Source organism: Podarcis vaucheri, assembly GCF_965113315.1.
Source record: "Podarcis vaucheri genome assembly, chromosome: 5".
Lineage (NCBI taxonomy): Eukaryota > Metazoa > Chordata > Lepidosauria > Squamata > Lacertidae > Podarcis > Podarcis vaucheri.
The window spans coordinates 54,028,824-54,047,609 of NC_138763.1; the positions used below are offsets into that span (position 1 = coordinate 54,028,824).

General features: G+C 37.9%; 1 protein-coding gene across 1 annotated transcript in view; it reads right to left on the reverse strand.

Annotated features, from left to right (window-relative positions):
* Positions 1–1,085: 1,085 nt before the first annotated feature.
* PDZD8 (PDZ domain containing 8) overlaps positions 1,086–18,786 on the reverse strand; it is a 39,402-nt gene continuing 21,701 nt past the window's right edge. Inside the window, exons 4-5 of the mRNA XM_082222561.1 lie at positions 8,561–8,723; positions 1,086–5,458 (exon numbers count right to left, since the gene is read on the reverse strand). Coding sequence (XP_082078687.1) covers positions 3,168–5,458; positions 8,561–8,723 — 2,454 coding nt within the window. The 3' untranslated portion in view covers positions 1,086–3,167. The remainder of the gene's footprint in view (positions 5,459–8,560; positions 8,724–18,786) is intronic.

The window sequence follows — 18,786 nt, forward strand, 5'->3', positions numbered from 1 at the left end:
TTGTTTTTCTATCAGACTAAACTTCAGAAACATCCCTTCAAGTGGCGTCGGTATAACTTGGGTCAGAGGAGATGGTTAACTTTATTATTTTAAAATGAAAATTAATACTAAATCTGAAGAACTTTATGACTGAAGCTTTAATTTCATGGTAAAATGAATTTCAAAACGTTTTTTATATACTCACAAGCATTAGACAATATGCCATAGCTGTTTCACAAAAAGAGCATCATTGTGGAAATTCTCTTCTGAACACATTGCACTGCAATTTTGTACCTGTAGGCCCACATCCATATGAAGATTTGTCAGTTTTTGCATGTGAAAAAGACATTGGTCCTGTCACTTTGATACATGTTTCTGGAAGGAGGAGAAAGGCTCTGTAGTGTGCAGCTACAAAGGGATGTGCTCTTGGACTAAGGTTAAACCCACACAAAATGAAATATAGGCCCTAAAGCAACTTTTCAAGGTTGCATTGCCAGTTTCAGGATATGTGAGACTGAAACATTCCCCCCACAAAAAATCAAAATACTGTGAAGTTTAGGTCTGCAATGCCAAAGTGCATTTAAGGAATTTATACTAATTTGATGTAGATTTTTATCTATGCAGCTTTGCAACAAAATGGATCCTGATAGGCAGCCTACAATACTTTCAATCCCCTGCACTTGTTGAGGCCCCCCAAATGCAGGAGAAATTTAGCATGCTACCTAGAATGTATCATTGAATCCTCTGTGCAGATGTGAAAGATGTTCCTTAGCTAACAAGTCAATGGAAAGGAACAGTGAAAGCAGTCTATACCACTAGCCCATCAAGCTCAGTAGTGTCTACAGCGAGTAGAAGTGACTCTCAAGGGCTTTAGGCAGGTGCCTTTCCAACTCTATCTGGAGATGTCAGGGAGTAAAGATGGGGCCATCTGCAGACAAAGCATGTTCTCTATCACTGAGTTGTTTTCCAGGGCATCACTGAAAGGATTCACTTGAAGATAAAAACTTTGGATGTCAATCCTCTACAACATAGATAAGATAATATTTGCAGATAAGTACTGAAAATATCCTATAAATATAACAGCTTGCAACAGAGAAACTGAGAACTTATTTTAAAAAATTTATTAAAGCTTGTTTTCATGATAAAATCATGTCTGACAATCATCTTGGGCAGACTTTCTATAAATATGTGCAAGTGTCAAGTAGTTACATACCACTACATCAAGATATCCTTGCTTTCAGTGGCATTTTTTATTTTCAGCTATGTACAGTAAAGCACAGAAGCAAAGAATATAATAGGAATGTATTAATACAGCTTGCCTCTCAAGATCAGTGTTTGTTATGTTTTCCCTTGCTACCATACAATTATTTTGCCACCATTCTCACGCAACATTTAGAATATTGCACTACATTTAATTTATTATACAATCATCATAGCAGAGTATTGATACCAAACTTTTCATGCCCGTTTCATTAACTGATAAACTATAAGGTATTATTTTGAAAAAACCTAATGCCTATATTATTTTTGCAGCTGTTTTCTCAAATGAGCAAGTGTTTCAAGGCAGTACCTGGACTCAAGCGAAAAACTAATGGAGAATTATTCCAAACCACCTCAGTTGGTAAGCAACCCAGAAAATAAATTGAGAGATAAAATTCATTAAACACAATATTGAACTCTTTTGGAGGGGTTTATTTTTTGGAAGTATCTAGTATAAGTTATGAAGCAAATTTTTTAAAAGAGCAGAACTGTACCCTTTTTTACTAGTATGGATTGTATTCTAATTTAATATTCGGCTCAGTTATGTTTTTTTAAAAAGCAAAAGGTTATTCTTAAGGCCAAAAAGATGTGAAGAGGTTGTTATCACTCCTATACAAACTGAAAAGCAGATTCAACATAATAGGATATCTGATTGCTTGTCTGTCAAAATAAGAGGCTTTAGGTGTGCTAGCTTTGCCAATTTCTACAGGTGTTTGTATATATAGCACAAGGCCTAAAATAATGATATGGAAAACAAAGCCTTATGACACATAAATGTCAACCCCCCCAAATATATTTCTTAGCAGACCAGCTGAGGCTTTTAAAAAAGAAATTTAAAAAAGGTCCCCAATTTCTGTTGGGCCCAGGAACCAGTAAGGAAACTCACATGCTATATTAAAAAGCTGGGTATCTAACTAGCATTTTTCTGTTCACGATGGCATTACAACCAGTGGAAGTAAATTATTTTAGCATTTCATTTACCCTTTAAACATTAACACACAAAAGTCATACATTTTGTGGAAAAATCAATGCTTAGGTAAACAGAAAAAGCTACAACTCAACTTAAAAATAGGTCTTTATGCATTATAATATTACAGTGATATGTTCTATAAGGCTTCCACCTATTTTTACATTAACATATCTTTTGCTGGTACATTTCCAAGAAATTGCTATACAATATTGGTACAGCTTATGATCAGGCGAAATTGAATGTTTGTGGTCTTTAAGGAAGGAGAGAGGGGGAGATGAGCACCTACTGATAATTATTTGAGCTTTGAACTAGACATATTTTAGAATTCTTTCCCAGCTTACAATTCTGCTAAACCCATAAAGGAAAAAGGTATTCAAGTGTCAATTAAGCTTCAAAAATCTGTGACTGAAAAAAATTATGGAAAGTAAGCATCATGATATGTAGTAACACCTTTAGTAAATAACTGAAAATAAAGCCTGTGTTGGCTATGATGCATGATTGGCAAAAAAACAGAACACCCCTGCTCTGAAATAAATCAAAGAGCCAAATAATGAGACACAATCAAAATCTTCAGAACCTGGTCCCCATGGCTGTAAATTTCAGCATGCAGTTAAAAATCAAAACATTAAACTTAATAATGGAACGGAACAAAAAATAAAACTGTATTAGCATGAAACTTTAGAAAAAGTTCAAATAAATTAATCTTCCAGTATAAACTTCCAAAATGTTCTTTAAACACAAATTGGACCAGCTATGTCAACAAAAAACAAGAAAGGGGAACTATACTTGTAAAGAAAACTCTAACTATACTCTTACAGAGATTTAAAAAAACACCTGTGGAAAAGCAGCTTGTATACATTTTACCAGTGTTTAATTACATTTTAATGTATCTGGTGTGGTTTTGATTAAGTGCAAAGTATTTTCCCAGTTTATCATTCTCAAGGCCAAATGTGCAACATCAATCTACTAAGTCATCAGATCTTTCAAGCTCTCCTTCTTTTAGTAGTTGTTCGAGTACTGGCTCCATTACTAGAGCACTTTCAACTTCATTATCCATTTCTTCGTCTTCATATTTATCCTCTTTTCTGGATTCCAGGTCTAAAGCTTCTATATCTTCAATGCCTGCTCTGTAGTGAATCATAAGGAGTGTTAGGGCTTGCAGTCGTTCACCTGATTTAGCCAATGCAGTAGACAATAGCATTTTTTTCCTTGTATCTGTTGTTTCTTTCTTTTCTCTTATTAAAGAATTGTTATTTTCCAGTTCCTGGTCTATTTCATACTGTAGTTTTTCCAACATAACCTCTAATTTTAGGATTCTTTCTTCTGTAGGCAAACCTCTATAAAGGTCTCGACCAATTTCTTTAACAGCAATGTAGACACTATCATCTAATCCACCTTCTTTTCTTGCTAACTTTATCCCTGTACTTGCTTGCTTGGAAGGGCTACTTGGAACACCAGTTTCTGTGTCGCTACCTTCATTATCGGAACCATGTGGTGTGTGCTTTGGCGAAGGTTCTACTACATCAGCCCCTGGCTCACTAACACGAACTTTAGGAACTTGACGAAGATTTAACAACCGGGAGCTAGTGTTGATGATATGTCTTGTTAAACCTGTTGTTCTGTTTGCAGTTTTCAATTCTGTATCGGCACGAGATGCTGGTACGCTTAGAGAATCAGGGCTATCAAATTTAAAAGTGCGAAGGTCTCGTTCAAGCCGTCTTGTGGCTCCTAAACAAAATGGGCTTTCCGTTAGACATTTTTCTTGACATTTTTTGTGACAAACGTATGCACAAACAACACACTGTGATGCTGCTTTAGTCCAAACTTTTTTTTTGCAGTAATCACACCAAGTTGGATTCTGAAACTGGGTGTCCTGAAAATTATGCTTGTTTTCAGTGTAAATAATCTGTCCAAAATAAGGATCCTCTTTGGGAAGAATGGGAGCAGATTCATCTTCTGAAATATTTTCTTTTTCTTTTTCCAGGAGAAAACTGGAGTCTTCTGGTTCACCCTCTTTTAAATATTTAAAATGTATAGTAATATCACCGTAACAAAAATTTTCATTGAAACCTTTGTGAGAAATCAAATTACGCAATGCAGTTCTAGTTACTGAAGCTTTAGGTGCAGGAGGATTTAATCTAAATTGTCTAATGAATTCCATGGAGGATGTAGCTATACAATCTAAAGCTATTTCTTCAAGTTTTATGCTTTCATATCCTAAACAGAGAAGCCCACCTAATTTGAAAGGATCCCTACACCAAACAGCAACATTTAGGTACTTGTGCTCTTTTTCTACTTCAAATATGTAGGAAGAGGTCTTTGTCCTTGTCCATTTACCTAATCGTTTGCGATAAGGAATTTCTGGTGTTTCCCATGAATTATGGTTTTCTGTAGCTGATCTAGAACTTTGTGAAGATTCTGAAGGTTCTTTTACTGTTTCTAATTTGTTTGTAACTGCTTTGTTTGTAACTGCTTTGGGACTCTGTAATGATTCTGAAGCGTCCTTCATTAATTCTAGTTTGTTTGCAGCTGGTTTGTTTGTAACTGCTTTAACATTCAGTGTGGAATCGGAAGGCTCCTTAACAGCTTCTGGTTTATTTACAACTAATTTGGATCCTGTAGGTTCTTCTTCTATATCAGTATTTTTTGTTAGCTTTACTGAATTTTTATCTCCATTACTTGCAGGAAGTGGCTGCTTCTCTGGTTTCTCAGCAGATAAGTCACCAGTTTCTAGTGTATTTTGCACTTCATTAGGAAGTGGTGTGATTTTAAACTGTGGCCTGGGTGGGACAGGAGGTTTACTTGTCTGTTTGTTTGTTTGGTGGGTTGCATCCATATTTTCAGAATTTTTTTGTACCACTTGTTTGGCTGCCTCTCTGAAAAGTGCCTTTCCAGTTGCCTGAGGACTTCCAAAATGTCCCTTGCGGCTTGGTAGCGGTGATACAGTTCCAGGTGGTTTTGCTGTAGATGACACTGTGGTATGCTTGGGACTGGTTGAAGAATCATCTCCGGGTTCATATGACTTTAATTCATTTGCCAAATCCTCAAATTGTAAATCTAGTTCTTTGTTTTCTAGATCTGCTGATGTCTCCTCATCTGGAAACACTGAGTTTACAAATGGTGCAAGACTATCTTGCGGTACTGAATTCTGTTGGTTATAGCCAACAGGCCTCTCATAATGTACGATGACTCTGTCACCAGCCTGTCTGATGAGCTTTAGCACTTGTATTGTTGATGTAATTTTCACTCCTGTCAAAAAAGAGAAAAAAAATCCAAGAATCAATAGTAATGAAAAAAATATATATATAGCTGACTTTATAAAACATTCATGCCCTGTTTCAATGAGGACAATGGTCATACCAAACACCAGATTCTGCTGACTGGGAACTGTGTGCACAGAAAGGGCCTGACACATGGAGATCTTGGCAGCACTTTGAGCGGAATATCTTGTTTCCATGATGAACAAGACAATCAGATTTGACAGCATACATGTGAAATGGAACTCTGGCCCCTCCTAGTGGTAGGGTGATAGGCACCTGAATTCAGCTCCTTATTGATCCTAAAGGGAATTGGTACCATCAAACATGGCAGTGTGAAACATTTGGTTCAGTAGCTAACCATGTAAACCATTCCTGATTCAAGGAAGAAGACACAAGCTATTAACATAAACCAGAGCCATGGAGAATACTTTCACTACTGTCACTCCAACTGATGATGAAGAAATAAATATGAACTTACAAAGATAGAAGTAAGTTGCTAATATACCAGAATACAGTGGTGCCCCGAAAGACGAATGCCTCGCAAGACGGAAAACTCGCTAGACGAAAGAGTTTTCTGTTTTGGAGGTGCTTCGCAAAACGAATTTCCTATGGGCTTGCTTCGCAAGACGACAATGTCTTGCGAGTTCCTGCTGGTTTTTCCTCTCCCCTCCCCTTTTTCTAAGCCGCTAAGCCGCTTATCAGCTGATCCAATCAGCAGATAAGCTGCTAAAAGCCGCTAATAGCGCTAATCCGTCAATGGGCTTGCTTCGCAAGACGAAAAAACCGCTAGACGAAGAGAACGGATTATTTTCGTCTTGCGAGGCACCACTGGACCACATATAGAAAAATGTTCAGGAATCTGTTTTGTGAACTCCGAATTACTGGATACTGTTGCACTAGAACCCAAAATACTTCCTCACTTTCGGAATGGCTGGTGCCTAATCATGTGATATGGGCCAAATTATTTATATATTTTTCAGGTCTCTAGGTAATAATTTATCAATAATTATTGTTGCATCAGTCCATAGTGCCTGCAAAAACCATGATACATGTTTAGGTGCAGCTGGAATCTACACACAGGCAATAGCCAGGGAAGTGAAACTGCGAAGCAACAGCTGCTGGGAAAAATCACCCTGTAGTTCTGCCAGGTAAGAAACATTGTGATACCATCTAGAAGATTTTAACAAAAGGTGGTTTCAGATGAACCCCATTCACATTTAAAATATTGAAGAGGGTGATGTGCTATACCTCTAATGTACCTTCCAACCTTCTAGAATGGTGCTGGGGGGCTGCAGTAAAAGCTGCCTTCCCCGCCCCCCTGCCACATGAGTGAAGTCTAGGTTCAAGGTCCCCCTTTGCCAAATGCACATTTGAATCTGCATTTTCCACACATACTCTAGCAGCTGCATCACACTGGTACACTACATACCAGGAACAGTGTCAGTGCCTTTTGGTTTTGATCTGCAGGCACTGGGGTAGGTAAATTTATCTTTCCAACATAGCAATTCCACGAGTCCATCAAGGAGGGATTGGGACTGAAATTAGTGGACCCTCAGATTCCAAAGTTCTATTGGGAGTGAAGTGGCAGGGCAGAAGAAAGGAAGGGAGCAGCGCCCCCCCATCCTTCCTTCTGGTTCCTCCACCTTTTTTATGATCCCTCCCCTACTGTTTTTGAATGGTGGGGGGCAGGCAAGAAATGTCATGTCCAGGACTAGCATAGTTTGTTCCATACTTCAGTTGTGAGCTAGAGAATGGGAGGGCTTCCTCTGGCACATTTTCCTTGCCCCCCTTATGTCTCTACTGACCAGGGGTGCCACTTGAATAAAATATTGGGAGGGCCCAGGTAAGTTCCACCCCACATAATCAATCACATGATGCAGTGCACGCACACCATTTGAATGGCAAAGCCCCCTCGGCCCCTCTAGGAGATGGCTCCTATACTACTGACATCTGCAATGCAAGGGTGCTGTAGTTTCATAATGATTAGGAGACAGCTCACAAGATCAACATCACTCACCCAAAAGTGGGTCTCTCTCTTTTTCTCTACCCTGGAAAGAGATTCTCTAAATATCCTCTAGTATCCCATCTCAGGGATCATAGGATTGAAGTGTAAATAAACTTTAAAAAAAAATTGTATTCATGAAAAAGAAAAACACAATTGCATGTAAACAAAGAAATGTCTAATGAGTGGAGACACCATGTCTGTCTTTGAGTAGGGCCAATTTAAATGTGTTTATATTGATCTTCAGATGCTTTCAGTGCAATTATGGAAGTCAGGTGTTAAGGAAGCTTTAAATCTACAGTAATGCATTACAGCAAGTACTTTCAGAGCAAGTGCAACCTAACTGTTAACAGCAAGAGGCACAAAAACATAGTTTTGGATTAGAACAAACTGTAGGTGTAACCTAGAACCGCAGAACTGAAAAAGATTTTACTGTGTCTGTTTTTCCAAGGGTAGGTAAAACTAACATCAGGGCTGACAGGATTGGAACCTCATACACAGGCAGGCTTGGAACTGGGAAGAGGTTTTACGATGTCAAAACAAAACAAAACCCTGAGGGAAAGAAAGCCAACAAGAGTTTGTATTTGATATCCTGCTTTATCACTACCCTAAGGAGTCTCAAAGCGGCTAACAATCTCCTTTTCCCTTCCTCCCCCACAACAAACACTCTGTGGAATGAGTGAGGTTGAGAGAGAGAAGAGTGACTAGCCCAAGGTCACCCAGCAGCTGCACGTGGGACGCGAACCCGGTTCACCAGATTACGAGTCCACCGCTCTTAACCACTACAGCACACTGGCTCTAGGAGGGTGAAGCAGCAGGACAAAGTATGGATTGAAATGAGCCCAAAGAAAATGTAGAGAGAGAGTAGGGCTTAAGGAAAAGGACAGTTACAACTGGAAAAGAAAGCAAGAGGAGGTTATAAATAAACCTCAGGTCACTTAAGTACAGGACAGGAGTGAAGAACAACAACAACAACAATATGCTACGTGTGGATGAAGGTACTAGTACAGTATTAGGGAAGCTGGTCCAGAGAGGATAACTAAAGATGGATCTGACATACAGTTTTATCCAAGTTGTTTTACTACTTACCTCCAATAGCTATAAGCCTATCCCCTCTCTGAAGATCAGCAGCTGCTGCAGCTGAATTCGGTGTGATAGTTTCAATGACAACATGCCCTGTTTCACCTTCCTTAACTTGTATTTGGCGCAGAGTGAGTCCAACACTTGGTGAATTTCCTTTTATTAGTTCTGCCTGGGAAGAAAGAAATTGTAAAATTGTAAAATGAAATGACATTTAATCTGGTATCTAATAAAGATTTAATGCATAAGGTTGCTATGTTTTCTCTAGACAAATCTGTCTTACAAAATGTGGTATGTTTAAAACAGGTTTGATCAATAATGAACAATGTCATTTTCTATCCATGTTTGCAAAAATGAATGCATTTTATCAAATAAAGTTGAATATAAACATGTTACGTGAACTATAGCATACTCCAACTCAGCAGAACACTATGTGATCCATGACTTTAATCAAGCCAGTTAACAGAAAAAGAAAACCAAATTAAGATCAGCTCTACAGATATCATATGCTGTATTCAAAACCATGTGGCAAACAATTTGCTTCTTCCAGTACAAGTAGTGCTCAGGGTCTCAAGCAGAAGTTAATCTGAAATGCTGCAAATCAACATATTTTGCATTCAAAAATCTTATTTTACTAAAGATGAAGTGATTTGAAATCATAGAGCATTTATTGCTGTAGGGGATAAACTAAGCTCAAACTATTTCCCATTTCCTTTTTTCAAAAAACATCATATGGGCATCAGGGAAATACATCTGTCTCCCTTCTCAGAGGAACATTAAGTTTTTTCCAGGTACAGTCTGAAGCAAACAAAAAGCCTGCAAAACCAGGGGCAGAAAAACTTATACATTTATGGTGGACACTGACAGGTGGGAACACCCAGGTTAACTCATTTAAGATAAATCACTTAGAAATGTACCTGCACATTTTGCTTCAGAAACTACTTTCCTAGGGCTACTTTAAAAAAAAAAAGCAGCTCAGCGTCTGGGCATGCCAGTGAAGGCATTTGTGGGTATGATGGCACCTGGCAGCCCCCAACAGACATCTAAAACTGATTTATTAACAATATGAAACACATACCAATAAAATTGCAACAGGAGCTGCAAAATGAGGCTCTCTCAACAGAAGTTATAGAAGTCATAGAGCTGGAAGGGACCCCGAGAAATCATCTAGTCCAACATCCTGCAATGAGGAATCCTGCCCACAGCTGTCCTTGGGTGGACCTGAACCACTAACCTTCTGGTTAAAAGCCAGATGCACTGACCCATTCAGCCACCTGGCACCACCACCCCTCCCCAAAGGCTTGGGCAAAAAGGTACATATTTTTTCCTGCTGACAAAACAAAAAAACATGCTGGAGTGTGACACACCTCAGAGGGGAGTTCATTCAACAGGTGCGGAGCCCCCACAAGGAAAAACCTTTGATGGGCCCCTACACAATGGACCTCATTAAGTGCAGTTATTACCCAGATTCTTCTAAGCAAGGGTTACAACTCCTTACTGTGGTTGTGTGGCTGCAATGGTGGCTTTTGGGAGAGTTCTGTGAGATCTTGCTGGAAGCTGCCATTGCATGATCCTAGTAAGCAGAGCTTTGGCAGGGGTAGAAGGGTGGGGGACACCTCAGGCAACACAAGGGGACAGGCCGTCCCTGGCATATGTTTTGCATGCAGAGGGGTCAATCCCTGCCATCTAGTAAAGGAAAGCAATTAGTAGAGCTAGAAAAGTTAACTGCCTGAGAAGTTGGAGAGCCACTGACAGTTTGAGTAATACAGGGCTAGATGGACCAACGTCTAACAACTTCATATGTACAAATGCTCATATTTTCCCAACTTAGAAAACATTCTCTACTGTTAGAATATGTGATTTATATAAAAGGGGGCTTTTCTGGGCATACTTGTAATAGCTTATGTTTACCTTCGAATTGCAAAGCAGTAATTTTTCAGAACACTCAGAAATAACCAGTTTCTGTGACATGCAAGACGCAATCTCTTTAGCGATTAGCATGAATTGCCCAGGTATTCCAAGCAATGACAATTATGGAAGCAGCAGATACAAACAACTACAACAGGGCAACTAGCATTTAGGAGGACAGTGTCTGCACCATGTAAAAAGGAAGCCATTGGTTTTACATGCAATTCTGTTCCTCTTCTAAAGAAAGCAATTTAGAAAAAGATGCTAGTGTAACTCATGCTGAATGGTTATTACTCATTGACTTTTAGTTCTTGCTAAATGCAGTTGTGATGTTCTCTCAGTCCTGAAAAAATGGAAAACAATTGATTTTTCATATTTCAATTCTGACAGCCACTGATAGAAAAGATTCCTCTAATATAGCACTTGAGCATGGATCAGTTGTATTGCAAAATGTTGTACAATCTCACATTAACTGACTCATAAAGTTAATTTTCAAATATTGCAAGAAGAGCTGGGGGGGGGGAGAATCAAGAGGGTTTGGGGGCCAGAAATGAGTCCCAATCTCTCCACACCATCAGCACTGCTTTTAGAAATCGCAGTTGACTTGGCAGAATAGCTGTGATTAAAATGTCTATTCTTCCAAATTTTTCATATTTTTTCCAGGTTTTGCCCATCCATATTTCCTCTTTTCTTAAAAAAATGGCAATGACAGCTAATTCTATTTCTATGAATAGAAATTCTAGTGGGAAAATATAGAATAAATTATAAAACATTATTTAGGCATAGATGTAAGGGAGGTCTCAGAATGCCCAATCTAGCAATTATGCAGCATTTCAAATTAAATCTCTGATCCCCTTGATTAGGGGGCAATATGACATTCCATTGGTGCAGACCAAGGCCCCTCCCTCTTCACCATCAGTAAGGGCATTTCATTTCCAAAAACTGTCCCAGGCTGAGTAGAGCAAGATTCAAAACTATTTCGCTTTTCAGTGCATAGCTCTAACACAAGGTGCAAGCTAGCTCTTCTGTAAGCAGAATATACTTAACATAAAAAGAACATCTTAGGATTGCACCCCTTGTCTATGGTTTCCTAAGTACCAATAGTCTCTTCTGCTTTTCCATTTCTTTATCCTGAGCTATAAAATGTTCCTACCTCTTTGTGTTTATTTCCCCCCAAGGACTATTGTTCAACATTAGACTGTGCTGTATTTTTCACTTTTCAACAGCAGCTGACTAAACCAAATTTCAGTGCATCTCAGGGAAGCAGAATGACCCCAACAGTGCCATGTGCTGTGTGTCAGGAGTGCTTTCATCTGCTTCCCTGTAACTGCTTTTGTTTGAAAAACCATCTAGGATTTTTTTACCCCAATATTATAATTCTTAAGCTGAAACTAAGATAATGACATAGGTAATTTGGGGGGGGGGATGTTTTACTATCCCAAGTGAAATTCTAATATGCATCTGGGTAGTAAAATGTTCCAAAACAAAAGCAATGTGTTTTCTATCAGAAGAAGGGCACTTATCTGCTTCCTTGGGTTGATTTTTTAAAAAAAACTGTGTGGTACATTTGTTACTCCAATATACTAACAGTGGCTGAGACAGAAAAAGCACCTCAGTGGCAGAAATCAATAGATTTCACAGGTTTTTGTTGTTGTTGACAGAAATAAAACTTAAAGGTTGAAATTTGGGAGCACCCTGGGTAGGTGACAACTGTGCAGATGATGATATATCAAGAGGGACTACTTAGGTGTAAAGAAAAGTATCGGTGGGGTAAATTTTAACCACAATTGGAGGGAAGAAGGTTTTTAAATAAACTAATTGTTTGACTGGCAATTTTATACTATAATTATCATTTTATTTAAATTTTATTGTGAACTGCTTTGAGCACAATGTATTTGTGAAACATATCAGTATTATTTGCACAGTATATCATGACTATTATTCCTCTGCATGCAGTAATTTGACATTTCATCTCTATATATGCAGCTGAAAACTGTCTGTGCTTTTAATACTTTTAAAAAATGATCTTTTCTGTGAGCCTTTCAAAGAGTAGAATGTTCAGGAAATTCTGCAAGTCCTAGAGACAGAAAGAGTGCTAGAATTTTGCCCTTTTTGTTCCTATTTGCAAACAAAGGGATCTATGTTACCTTATCATTTTAAGATCACTCAGTTCTGTCAATTACCATAATACATCAATAAGGCAGTTTTATTTCCTACTGAGGAAATTTGTTAGCTTTCAAATGTCAGCAGAAAATCATGAAGAGTAAACCTCTGTTTTCATCACTGAACTCTGGTGGCTCATATCCCTTGACCTATATACTTTAATATCCTCTAAACACGAGTGTGGTAAAATAATTAAAAGTGAAAAGATTCTACAGTATGATGGCATTTAAATGATTTGATAGCTTGGAAAAGTAAAGATGGAATTATGTTTCTATGCCATTAAATCAACCAATATTGTTTTGAGTTTTATTGTACAAAAATAGGTTTAATTTATGGATTTGTTTAAATGCCACTTTCCCTTCAAGGATGATTAAATGCTTTAGCACAGAAGTAAAAATAAGGAAACAGCAATGTAAAGAAAACAAACATTTTTAGACAATCATATGCCCTAACACCTACCACTTGACAGGGGCAGAGAACAGACCCAACACTGGCCTGATTTGCACAATAACAGTAAACAATGGTTTAATAAAGCACAAGTTGTCCCACAGAAGTTCAAACAAACTATGGCTTGTTTCTCCAAAGTTTGATATGTTTCTTGTTTGCCTTGTGCCTTTCTGGTTTGGTAAGCACGATATGGGGTGGCTGAACAAACCATGGCTAAGGAGGTGTGGCAGGTCTGCAGGTTAACACAAAGTCATAGTTTAAACAAAGGTTCACAAGTCAACAATAAGCTTCTGATCATGTTTTTTGACACAAAAAAATCTCACTAGTGTACAGGGTTCACACATAAAAATAATTTCTTAGCATATGTGAACCAGACCACATCAGTGTACTTCAAAAACCCTTTGGTAGGAAGAAATATGATTGGAAATGTCACTCTCAATAGTATTAGTTTGTAACACAGTTGGCCAGATTCAACTAAATAGCTGCGCTAGCAGAAGCCAACACAAGATGTCTGGCTGGTACAACAAGGCTTTCCCTTGACTCCTTCTCCTGTGTGCCCCATCAGCTATAGGGGGTCAGGAGAGTCCCCAGAACTGCATGTGGCAGGAGGACAGGAGAGATCATTCTATCATGTAAGTCATGCTAAGGTGATAGCTATGCCAGCACAATAATTCTTGTGCTGGCATAACTAACTCTTCTTAGTGCTATTTTGAATTCCACCCAGGGTATTTTTCTTTAATGCTTTCAGTAGGTTATCTCTTGTGCCTTTCCCCTCTTCCTCCCCATAATTCATATTTGGGCTTAAGCCTTTATTAAATTTTGAACATTCTCTCCTAAAAGACCATACACTCCCTTTGCCAGGTATATGGAAGATGGCCAATGTAAAGCCAAGTTTTAAATACACCCAGAGAAGATCCAGAAAACTCAGATCTGTCAACCTAGTTTCTGTCTCAGAAATGCAAACTGGAAGAAAGCGCCTATTAACAATTAAACATTGAGAAAGCATCAGTTTAGCATGTTTAAAAGGGAAGTCATTCCTTAGTAGCTTTCTGGAGTATCACCAAATATGAAGATAAGGACAACCTGGTGAAATGAATTCCAAACCTTTTAGAAAGGAATCCCCTATCAAAGGCTTCTAAAAAATATGGTTATCATGCAGCAAGAAGGAAGGTCCTCTTATATAGACTGGCAACGAGCTAGAAGGAAACAAGCAAAAGTAGGAGTAAATGGCCGTATTTTTTTTATATATAAAAGAAGATTAAAAGAGTAGGCTCTCCTCCAAGAACTGAGAACATTACTCTCATAGAACATCTTTCTAGTAACAATGAGAGGAAATGCTCGGTAAGGCAATATATTCATTGCTTGATACTGAGCTTATCCCAATAACTTGCAAAAATATGTTTTTGGGCAGAAGAGGCTGGTTTGCACATAATGTTAAACCATAGCTTAAAACTACATACATGAACTAGAATAAGCTTGGGCAAAGTCTTGGCCTCATGTACTCTCTCACCCTCCCCCCCACCTCACCCTGTACAGCTGGGAATAGAACTGGCATGTTTACATTCAATTTCCATGAATCCTGGCTTCTTATTACACACAAATCAGGGGCAATTGTTTAAGGTTAAATTAAACAAGTCAGCTTCACAATCCATGGTTTGAAGTTGGCTTGTTCTGAAACTTAAAAAGAGTTTGTTTTATGCCATAACTAACAAGCCAGAAATTTTAAGTCTACATGCCAGAAGTCCTTCTCTTGGTCATATGGGAGGAGGTGAGGTAGCATATTAATCTGAGGCTTCACTCTGCTCATTCTAGTTTGTTCATATAGTCATAAAACATGTTTAATGTGTCCAAAGAGAAACAACAACAACAACAACATCATCAACTAGTATTGCTAGTGCTATGACATCAGCACTTAGCTTCAGAAGGAACATATTCTAAACATGGCTGCAGTAGCTATGAACCAGAATACCAAGAATGACAATTAGCCCTTGAACCATTTCAACTTTGCCTCTCTTTTAGATATGAACTTGCAGGGCCAAGGACAGATGACTGTTTTGCAACCTTTCCATGGACTACCTGAATGGAGTGTGCAGGCCATATTTTGAGAAACACTGGTTTTAACACAAGCCAGGACTCCCAAGTAAATCACACACATACATAGACACAATATTAACTAGATTACGCTGGAACCTTGTAACCAGGCAATATATTCTGTACAATATATCACATATGCTTTAGAAAGTCATTTGAAACTAAGCACATTACCTGGAAACCACCATGTTTAGTTGGGTCAAGAAAACAAACATTGTTATCACTCTTACAAACAGGCCATATTGTTTACACAAATAATTAGCTTTCATGCTGAGTCCACCTTTATAGCTGAAATCACTTGTCACTGTAAATCAATTTCAAATGAGAAACATGGCTGTCTGCAAGTAATACTGAAAACTCTGCCTTGTGTCCAATATTTATCTAAGCAACAGAACAGATTACCATGTGAATACAAAATGGATTGTCAGCACAGTGCATCTGTGAAAAATAAATACTCCTCTTTGTTTCTTTTAGGATTTGTAGCTGCTTAAAGAAAATAAACCAAGTTAAGTTTATACCCTAGGATAACATATGTCTTTACAAAACATGTGTTACAGTGCACTGAACCATCATTAACACCTAAGCCATCCAAACAATAATTAATTAATTAATTAATTAATTAATTATTAATAATAGTAAACCTACTGTTTCAAGAACAGAGTTAAGAAAGGGGAAACTGTAACATAAAATAGGACTGGGAACACCTTGACTTTTCCTCATCCAAAGTAGCCAAGTTCAGCTAAAAAAACCACACCTTGGTGCATTCACAGTATGTACAAAATTGTGTCCTTTATTTATTGGAAGGATCTTGGAGGGAAAGGACAGATATCATATGACTGCAGACATTATTATTATAATAATAATATGCACATCAGGGTAATGCTTGCAACTGTTGCCAGGAAAGGGAAGATAGAGGAAAGCTATTTCTACAGAATATAACAACTTTAAATTAAGGCAGTTACTAAGTAAGCCAAATAGTTAATGCTCGACATGAGAAAGCAGACAGCTTTCCATTTTACATGCAATATGGATTACAGAAAGTTATGCAAGTCTCAAAATTATCCCCCATTGTATTTTCAAATGCTAAGTTTTACAAGACTTGGTATTTTCATAAAAAGTGACATTTTCAAAAATGGAAGGTTTTTTATCTGTTTTTTGCCTTAATCTCAGTTCTTTCCTTTGACAGGATTAAAGACTGAAATGGCAGACTTCAGTAAGCTCACTAAAATACTATTACTGAGAGACATTTGACTGAGTCTATTTACACTATTATTTCACCACTATTTCAAGTTTACCAAGTAGTTGAAAAAATGGCATTTTATTAGAGTATGTATCATGCCACACCTACTGCAATTTCTTGCAATGGGGGAAAAAAAACTAAAAGAGGACCCAATAAGGTTACATATTTTGATATGTTTATTACATTGAGTGTCATGAAAGTCCAGCTCAAGCCAACAACAGAGTTCCTTGTAGTCATCTACCAGTGAAGTAGCAGCATAATGTACCCCAGTTGTCTTCTCTAGCCATTAATGCTAATAACCCTCTAGGAATGCCATCAATTTTGGTACCCTCCAGTGTTGGCCATTTACTGGATGACATCAATTCAACCATATGATTAAGTTGGCTTGTTTTATAATAGCTATTTCAATTCAGAATGCCTCATCTGCCAACCAATAGGTAGATAGATATAGTAAGACTGTTTTCTTTAACCCAGTTGGCACATAATGCTAAACTATGTTTCAGCATTATGAGAGAAAGCAGTATGAGGAGCTTGTGCACTCCTTCCTCCTCCTCCTCTAAAGTGACCAAATGAAGATCAGAAGCATCTACTTCTGTTTAAGATTAGCTACAGTTTGGCTTTGTTGAAACCCTAAAACATGACTAACCTTAACTATGTTTAGCATAAGCAAGTCAGCTGCATAACCCAGGGTTCAAAGATGGCTTGTTTCTACTAACCATAGTTAAGGCCAGTGCTTTTTTTTCAGGGGGGACGTAAGGGTATGCAGTACTGGCACCTCTCTTTTTGGGTTAAAAAGTGTGGCACTTACTCTAACAACTTCATGGTGAGTACTGGCACCTATTTTTATGGGGGGGAACAGTGGTTAAGGCTAAGCATGACCAATTGCATTTAGTCTACAATGGAAGCAAAACCATCTCTTCAGAGCAGTGCGAGAAAGGAGAGCAGATAGCAGGCAAACCCAAGGTTTACTATGGTTCATTCTGTTAATGTTAAAACATGGTTTGGTATTCAATGAAAATGCAGTCTTTGTTAATTGGGAGACTCAACAATTTGTTTGTTTGGAAAAAAGACTAACACTAGTTTAATTTTCCAGGTTTCAGTTTTAACAAATAGTTTGTTCAATGTCACTTAATGGAGAACATCTAAAGTCTAAAGGAAAGTCCTGCCTTACTTCATATCCAACTACTGATTAAAATCAATCTAGTAATGGAAAATGGAAAATTTCCAACCACAACAACTACTGTATATTCCATAGCCAAAAACATATGAAAAGGGTTGTAGCTTGGTTATAGGTTATGGGCATTGCATGGGAAAGGTCCAAGGCTCAGTTCCTGTCATCTCTAGGTAGGGTTAGGCAAGACTCTGGTCTGAAACCCTGTAGCTGCTGCCCATCAGTGTAAATACCAAGCTAGATAACTTGGTGTAAGGCAGCTTCATAGGTTCACCTACCATATTAATCTCAACTTTGAACTGGATAAATAAATCCAGAAACCCCATATGTAGCGACCTCTCATGTACAATATTTTATCTGAAGTATTTAACTTTTGCAGAGTTACATAATAGTATTGATTCTACATGCAGTTTCACTATTACCATGCCCAAACTATCTCAACAGCATCCATGTGCAACCACAACTATTTCCCATTAATTCGTTTGTACATTTGGTTTCTCCATGTAATGGTTTATTTGCAATGTTAGCATATTAGGGGCAATGTGGAAAATTGCAGCCCATGCACCATATAAATTTGCTTGAAACAGATCCATCTTCCATTGTAAGTGACATCTGAAGTAATGCACTGGACAGGTTTAATAACCTAGAATCTTTGTTCAAAATCAATTATACACCAATATGTAAAGGGACATGATTTGATTAAAGTCTCACTATTTTTAGTCATTGTACATCAAGCTGTCTAATTTATCCTCACTGCTTACATAACAAAAGTATGAAAGCAAGACCTAAGGTGGGTATTTTGCAACTGGAAATAATTATAGAGGACAATTTATAGTAAGAAAAAACTATTTTGTCAACTGCCCATGAACAAATTTAGCTCTTTCTGTCAACTTGCAAAACAAGAAATTGTTTGAAAATATCCAGACTTATGACATTTGAGGTCCCTATACTGTGATTTAGTTTCTAGGTCACAAAGGACCATTATTCACATGCTAATCCATTACAATTCATTTATTTCAGTGGGATCAATTTCTACATAAGTGTTTATAGGTGTACATTTTAAAAAATAGCAGTGGTATGGGGAAATCAGAATATTTCTCATTACAATGGAGGTTGTAAGGATTGAACCAAGGATCTTCGATTTACAAAGCATGTGCTCTGCCATGGAGCTATGTCGCCTATCCTCACCATTCAAATATCACTTTTGCATGGAAG